At 36.3% G+C, this 7,882-nt stretch overlaps 1 protein-coding gene across 1 annotated transcript; it reads left to right on the top strand.

The window, feature by feature from the left end:
* Window positions 1–6,045: 6,045 nt before the first annotated feature.
* On the top strand, window positions 6,046–7,606 carry LOC6573702 (terminal uridylyltransferase Tailor). Its single transcript, XM_015167076.3, has 7 exons — window positions 6,046–6,193; window positions 6,256–6,289; window positions 6,341–6,553; window positions 6,616–6,843; window positions 6,912–7,076; window positions 7,141–7,339; window positions 7,422–7,606. Exons 1-7 carry the CDS (start codon window positions 6,107–6,109, stop codon window positions 7,540–7,542), a joined length of 1,047 nt encoding a protein of 348 aa, XP_015022562.2. The 5' UTR covers window positions 6,046–6,106; the 3' UTR covers window positions 7,543–7,606.
* Window positions 7,607–7,882: the final 276 nt, after the last annotated feature.

Here is a 7,882-nt window from a genome sequence, read left to right as displayed (position 1 = left end):
CGCTTGGCCTGCGCTGCAGTGTGAGCAATATTATGAGAATTTATTTGTTGAATAATTTCCTTTGTAGACATACAATCTTAATGAAATTTTCAGAGCGTAATCATATGGTGAAAATGTGTGTACATTCATACTTTTTCACAAAACCATTATACCCTGATTTCCCATTTTCAATCGGTTCAGTAAATCGGTATAAAAATTTTTAATATTACATTATATATATAAAAGTACTCTTGAGCGAAATCTTTTCTGAATCCTGGAAATGCGCACATTACCTTAAGCCAAGACGTAAGCCATAAAAAAGTAAAGCTGTCAAGCAACAAACGATAGTTGTCTCTGATGTCTATCAACTATCAACCTATAGTTAAGTTTTTCTCTTACTGTACGTACTTAATAGTACTTAAAACCAATTATTTATAGAATTATAGAATTATATTATATTTGAAATAAAATACTCAAGTTTAGCAAGGCTACTGTTAAACGGTATCCTGTTTTAATTTCTTATTCATAAAAAAAAAAAAAAAAAAAAAAAAAAAAAAATTTCTTTATTCTCTTTTTGTTTTGCGTTTTCAAGTTGGGCTGATTTTTAAAAGTATTTATTGATATATTGAAAAGGGAAATATTCACAATGATAGAAAGTATTTCCCGATCGATAAGTTTAGGCTATTCTATAAAATGCCTTAATAATGTTTAACATATTTTATGACACATTTACTGTACATCGACATGACAGTATTCTAAAACAGGTAAGTAAAGTCAAATATGGCAAGATTGTTTTGAAATTTAAATTAGAGGATTATTTCTCGAAGAAAATAAAAATATTGAATAGTAAGGAACGGAGGCAATAAAAATATTGCCAATGTGTTTCATATATATTTACTTTTTACTTAAAATTCAAATATTGTATAATTTGGACAAAATATTTACAAATATCATAGGAATATTAAATTTGAAAAAAATTCCTAACAAAATGTATGTTGAATGGGTTGGTTTAAATAATAATATACATATATATAATGCTAATAGTTTAAATAATTGCTATTATAAAAGCTCTTACCGATAAGATATTATAGTTAATATTACAAAGCATTTGCCTAAATATTTGGATCATTAAATATTAATCAATTGTGAATAAAAGTTATCTACACTTCTATAAACACTTTATATTTATTTTAATTTTATCTCTTTTTTCACTATTTATAATTAAGGCCCTTAGATCTATACAGATTATACAAAATTTTCCATATCACAAATTTGGCCAATTTATTGATGAAACTACATAACGAGAGAAGTTGACATGCAACTACATAACATGGAGTCTGACCGGATTCCCTTTGAATTTATGCATTCCAGGACAGTGTTCTCAATCGTAGATATGTTCTTTTAATATCTTCGGCTTATCTCCACCTGCTCTCTGCGCTGTTCTCAATATGTCATTGTGGACATTTTACAGAACATCAAAATTGGTTGGTTCATAAATTAGCAAGGACGGGTCGTCTCTGTGCTGCTCCAACTATCTTTTGGTGTTCTTGGAGTCATTTGTAATTTTTTGCTGTAGCTGTAGCAACAACAACAACAACAATAACAACGACAACTACAAACAAATTTTAGTCCACTTCTGTTTTATGGCAAATTAATGGAGCGACATGCTGTCCATGTTCTAGCCGAACTCAGTCCGTCTGCTCCGTCCACTCGAGCCTAGCAGGTGGCCTGCATTAAGGGCTGCGCCAGTTACTTCCAGCCCCAGGACGAACCTTCACTGGACCGTAGCCGGCTGCCCAGCCTCAGCTTCTAGGCTGGCGCGCTTTGGAGCTGCTGTTTGTTTCACACATGCCAAATGAATGAGCTTTTTTTTTTCTTCTTATTGTTGTTATTGCTGCTACTGTTGTTGTTGTTGTTGTTATTGTTGTTGCCTCTGTCGATTTGGTGCTATGTGGGCGTTGGTTCCTTTTGCCGACTTTGCCATGTTGCCAGCCAGGCTAACATATTGGACATTTATTATTTTCGTGAGTGTTTTTGCTCGTCGGGTAAATTATGGTTCCACAGCCGGCTGGTGGTGCAGCGGTGGTGCACTGGCGGCTGGGTGGGTGAGCTCGTTCCAGCAACGAGCCCAACTGCCAGCAGTTCATTTGTTGCATTGTCGCCCCAAATTGGTTCGTACGGCCAAAACGCTTAGCTGGGTCAGATTAGATAGATCTGCCTTTGTGTCCAGTTTTTAGCTGATAATACGAGCTAGAGTGGGTCAGTGGAGAGTCGAGAGGTGGTGCTGAGGACCAGTGGCAAGGCGTGGGTGGCGCGTGGGAGTGTTAAATTAATAATTGCATAAATTTTACATGTGCTGTTGCATGAATTATGGCGGCGCAGCATAAATCGCGAATAATGTGCGCACTGGCCGTGCGAATATTTATGGCTGTGACTGTAAATCATCAAACCATAAACGCACTTGCAACGCCTAGCGGTTGCACGGTGGCAAATGCAACTCTTTGCACTCAACTTCGCACTGTGATTTTTTTATTGAATTTACCGAGCGATTTTATCATTGAATTTTGCTGGATATGCTCTGGATATGAACCTGAAATTCTAATAAATCTCACCTTCTAGTATTTTCTGTATATTTATAATTTAATTTAAGCAATGACCGATTATAAAATAAACTTCTTTTTTTTTTCTTAGTTTATGCAAAGTCAGTCAAAAGGAAATGTAATTTAGAGAAATGCATCAGTTGAATCACAATTCTACAATTCTACCTCTCTCAGTACTGAAGACACTATATCTAAATGAACTCCGTTGCATTTGTGTTTTGCAGAACAGTGCTAACCACAGCACTGCATTGTTTGCACATTTGTATGGCATTCGCAGAAATGGACTCATGATAAATGAATGCGTGAATTTAATGAATTTAATTAATATATATAACGACAACTGAAGCTTCGATTTCTTTACTAAGCCGGCTAAATATTTAAGGCAAATTTAAAGACTGCGAAAAGGGCGTAATAGAGTGAATAAAGAGTGCTAGAGAGAGAAATAGATCGAATAAACAAAAAGAGAAACAGATAAAGAGAATTAATTAAAATGAGAATGAAAGAACAAGGAAGAGATAGAGATATAGATAGAGATAGAGATGGGGATAGACAGAAAGAGAGAGAGAGAGTACTTCTTTTCTGAGTGATATCATTTTAAATAAGCTAAGCTAAACTCTATTTCAATTTGTCTGCCCATCATATCAGTCATCTGAAGAATCTTCAGTCTTATAATACAAGCAAGTGATCAGATATTAGATCAAATAAATTGAAAGGCAAACAAGTGTCATCGATTATCAATCAGTCAGTCAATTCTTCAGTGAGAATAAACAGCTTTATTTAAATAAATATATATCGATAGATACTTGCATGTCTATACACGTCTGCATAGCCTTGGGCACACTGGCAACAGATTCGCCCTTTTTCAAATGAAGCACTTCCGGCACATGCATCCATTATTCTTAATACACGCATGGAAATGAACAGAAATTCGCCCAATAAAAGTTCAATGCCATAAATTAAGAGCATCCTTGCCCGGCTGCCACTGTGGCATGATGGGGCTGGGGCTGGGGCCGGTTGAGGCTGGGGCTAGGGCAAGCAAACAGCTGCGGACTTGCGTCAATGGATGACCAGACGGGCGGGCAGCCAAAACTGCGTTTCCTGCTGCAGTGGCGCCTGCTGCAGCCAGCAATAACCGTGTTGCTGTCGCTGCTCTGTCGGTGTCGGTGTCGGTGTCGACGTCGGTTCGTTGTTATGCTCGGCATTGGTACTGATGCTGGACAGGAGTCCGAGATATGTGATCAGTTAATACGTTTCCGCTTTGCTAGCTAATACACTTCCCATTTAGTTTCCGGTGCGCTCTTGAACGACTTTAATAACCGAATGAGCTGAGGCAATTTAACTGGCTGCCAGCTGCTGACGGTTGGCTGCCGCAACAACAAAAATATGGAAAACAGAGAAGACATTACTCTCAGCTGGCGCACCGTGAACTGCAACACTTTGATGTTTCGCAATCATTTCATTTTCTATATACATATCTTGCAGGACGAGTGCGTCGGCCAGGACGCACACTTAGATTTATGGCCGGGTGGCAGACAAAGTGTCTGCGGTTCGGTCAGCCTGCGCGGGAGTCACTGCTGCTGCTGCTGCTAACGAAACTAAAGCAAAAAGTTGCCAGCCAAAAGATGAGAAACTTGGCCAAGTCAAAGTCAATCCAAGCGGTGGCTGCTGCCAAGGGAGCTGGCGGAGGCGGGAGGCGGCAGTGGGGCGCAATGTTTGTCAAGTTTTTGCGGTGCACTGCAGTTTTCCAGACGAAAGTGCAGCGTTCGCATTTGAACCCGAATCCGGAAGTCGGAAGCACTCCATTCAATCTGTGAGCAAGCAGCAACCATCACTCACAGCCGCTGGCTCCACTTACAGCACTGGCTGCTGCGGCTCCTGCTGCAGCAGCTCCGAAATGAGAAATTCACTTTTTATTTAAATTCTGGCGAAAAACAGCAGAGTCCGTGCCCAGAGTGCCGACTCAGAGCCACTGCTGCTGCTGAGTTTTCCAATGGCGTTTCCGGCGCGAGGAAGACGAATGTTGTGCCACCGACAACACGATGACGCCAATAGTTTTTCAGCTCTCTGCTCTCCCTGTTTGTTGATTCTGCACAAAAATAATGGAAAAAAAGAAAACAGTTTGTTTTCGAAACTTCTGCCAAAGCTTATCGTATTTACGCCTACGAACTGCTTTTGAAAAACTGCTGAAGAATTGCAGAAAAATGGGTTCCCTAAGAAACTAAAATAAATAAATATACGTATATTTATATATATATATATATGGGTTCCCTAAGAAACTAAAATAAATAAATATACGTATATTTATATATATATATATATTCAATAAAAAAAAAAAAATAATATATATATATATATATATATATATATATATATATTATATTATTTATTTTTTTTTTTTTTTTTTTTTAGCGAAATTATAAAATTTGTGTACAGGTTGCATACTGCAACCATGGATAAATCATAATCGAGCAATTAATTTTTGAAGCCTTATTTAATGATATGTAGTTAGAGCTGTAGACTTCAGATTTACTGTAATGATTAAGATTTTGTAATTTTTGGACGTATATTAAATATTTAAATAAATATTTAATATGCTATTATCACATTCTGAAGAGAAAATTTATTCAATAAATAACTTCTCAAATAATAGAGCCTACATTGAGCCTTTAGCAAAGTGCGTGTAGATGCATAGGTATGTGTGTATGCGTGTGTTCTTTGGCATATGTACAATGTACATATATGCATTGAAGAATCGTAGAGTGATTGGAATATCAGCTCTCTCTCTCTCTCTCTCTCTCTCTCTCTCTCTCTCTGTGACTAGAGCAATGTTATTTGTTTATATTTTCTTGTAGCTCGCTTAATGATCTCAAACTGAGATGCACAACGCAAAAGATTGTGTTTATTGATAAAAACCGTACTGTGGAATCGATTTGTTTTGTTTCAAATAAGTGAAAAATTCTCGATTCGATTCATCTTTAAATAAACAGAAATAAATAAAAATAATTAAAAAGGCGATTAGATTAGTATGAGATAATGCTTAAGACTGTGAATAGCATTGCTTAAACGAAAATTGTTTTTTTGTTAATTTGGTTTGCTTATTATGAATAAATTAATTAAGTTGAAGAGAGTGTAGCGCGTGTAGGAGAGAGAGGGAAACGTGACGCTGTTGAGACTGAGCTGTCGTTACTCTGCATTAGAGAGAGTATTTTATTTTTGTGAATATGTTACATCTCTGTATAAAATATAAGTCACGTACATTCTAGAAAATAGTCATTTACCAAGTTTTATTTCACTAATAAAATTGTAATACCCAAATAATTCTTTATTTATTTTTTCATTTTTGTTGTATTGCTCTTTTGGAAGGGAATTATATAATCGTTGAACTACAGATTCGGTTGAGTGTCAATAATGCGTTCATAATCAGTTCTGGCTGTGTCAAATCGAAAGTCTCATTAGTCACTGTGAGCGATCATTTCAGTTGAACTCAAGCGCCAGTGGATGAAATTTCGCTACTTTGACAAAATCCAATGAATATTTATTTTACTTATAAAAGGAATATGATTTTGTGGATAACACTCTTCGCAATATTATGCAGAGCTTCAGCAGACGAAATTGTAAATATATTTATAAATTTAAATACTGTTTGCATTTCACAGTCAATTTTGTATACCTCTAGAGCTACCCAATGTTACAGTTGCAGGAGGATATTGGTATGTAGGGCCTACAGAGACAGCAAAGATAATATATGCTTTTACATTTAGGCCAATCTAAGAACTATTGGCTGAAGCTGGTTCAGCAGGTTGAAGCAGCGAATCAGCTGCGATTTTCACCGATTATACAAGACATTCAATATGATGTGATCCAGGTACTCAAAGAGGCATTTCCCAATAAGACAACAAAGGTTGACTGCTTTGGCTCTCGAGTGGTGGGCGTTGGCAATGAGAATTCCGATCTAGACATGTTTGTGAATATTGGTAAGTTTCTATACGAATCCATACAAATATGAAAGAAGATACAACTGTTTTGTCTCTTTCAGAATATCCAGTGCAAACGGCAGTTCAGCAGTTGTATACGACTGTTGACGTGCTTCACAAAAGAGCCAACCAAACTTGGAAAATAGTTAACACATTTGTCTATACCAGGGTTCCCATCATATGCCTGACTCACATACAATCCAAGATCAAAGTGGATATCAATTTCTCGAAAGGGGCGGCTCCTGCGCGCGATCTGCTTGTTAGTTATATGTTTGATTTACAGCCGATTGGTAAGAATATCTTTCTCATAGAAATCTCAGTAATAACTGTGTAAAAAACTTATCACATCTCTTTTTAGGTCGCTATATGGTTCACTATCTGCGGGACAGAGCGAGAAGCCTTCTTCTTAATTTTCAGCTGCGAAGTCATTTGCACACTTTGATGGTGATTTATTTCCTTCAAATATCTCAGCTGTTGCCCCCAGTTAAAAACTTGCAACAAAATTTAGTTCCGGATATGGGGCGTAAGTTTGTATTAATTTCAGTTGATATATATTAGCAGTAATCTTTGTCTGTATTGTATTCAAGCCGCAATAACTAAATTTAACAACCTTTCTCATGTGGAATTGGGAATACAGAGAGTCGATGTCAATCCACGAACCATACAAGACGCACTCCAGCAATATTTTAATTTTTATCAAAGCTTTAACTACGATAAATACACAATAAGTCCTTACTATGGCATATGGATAACAAGATCTGAGCTTATAAACCTTTTACCGAGAGGGTAATCATAGTCCAATTTTAGCCTTTTATATTGTAGTCTATTATAAACATTTTTTTTTTTTTTCTGTTTTTCATTTTTGTAGCTATACACTGCTCGCCGTAGAGTGGATGAAGCCCGTTTTGTTGCAGGACATAATCTACCTCAATGACAATAATGCCGACAGAATATCACTTGAACATCTAAAACAATTTTTATCCATTTAAGTGTCATGTTAATATTTAGATTATATATTTCTCTATTGACAAATATAAGAAACATCATTAGTTATTGTCTGACAATTTGAATATAGGCTAAAAAGTGTTGGGAATATGCTGGGATCAAATATTGTGGAAAAAGGTTTCTTATCGATATTTTGGTTGAGCTATTTAAATCGGTTTATACATATATGGATTAAATAGTGTTAGAACAACGCTTGAAACATGTGTTCTACAAAATAATTTTTTATCGATATTTTGGTTGACCTATTTCAAAAGCCGCAATGCATGAAAATATAATCCAAACGTACTGATAAGTATTTTCAGACTGCAGACTAATTTGAAGCAT

This window comes from Drosophila mojavensis, unplaced genomic scaffold, assembly GCF_018153725.1.
Source record: "Drosophila mojavensis isolate 15081-1352.22 unplaced genomic scaffold, ASM1815372v1 contig_16, whole genome shotgun sequence".
Classification (NCBI taxonomy): Eukaryota; Metazoa; Arthropoda; class Insecta; order Diptera; family Drosophilidae; genus Drosophila; species Drosophila mojavensis.
The sequence above is the reverse complement of the archived record's forward strand: the minus strand, read 5'-3'. Positions and strand labels throughout refer to the sequence as shown.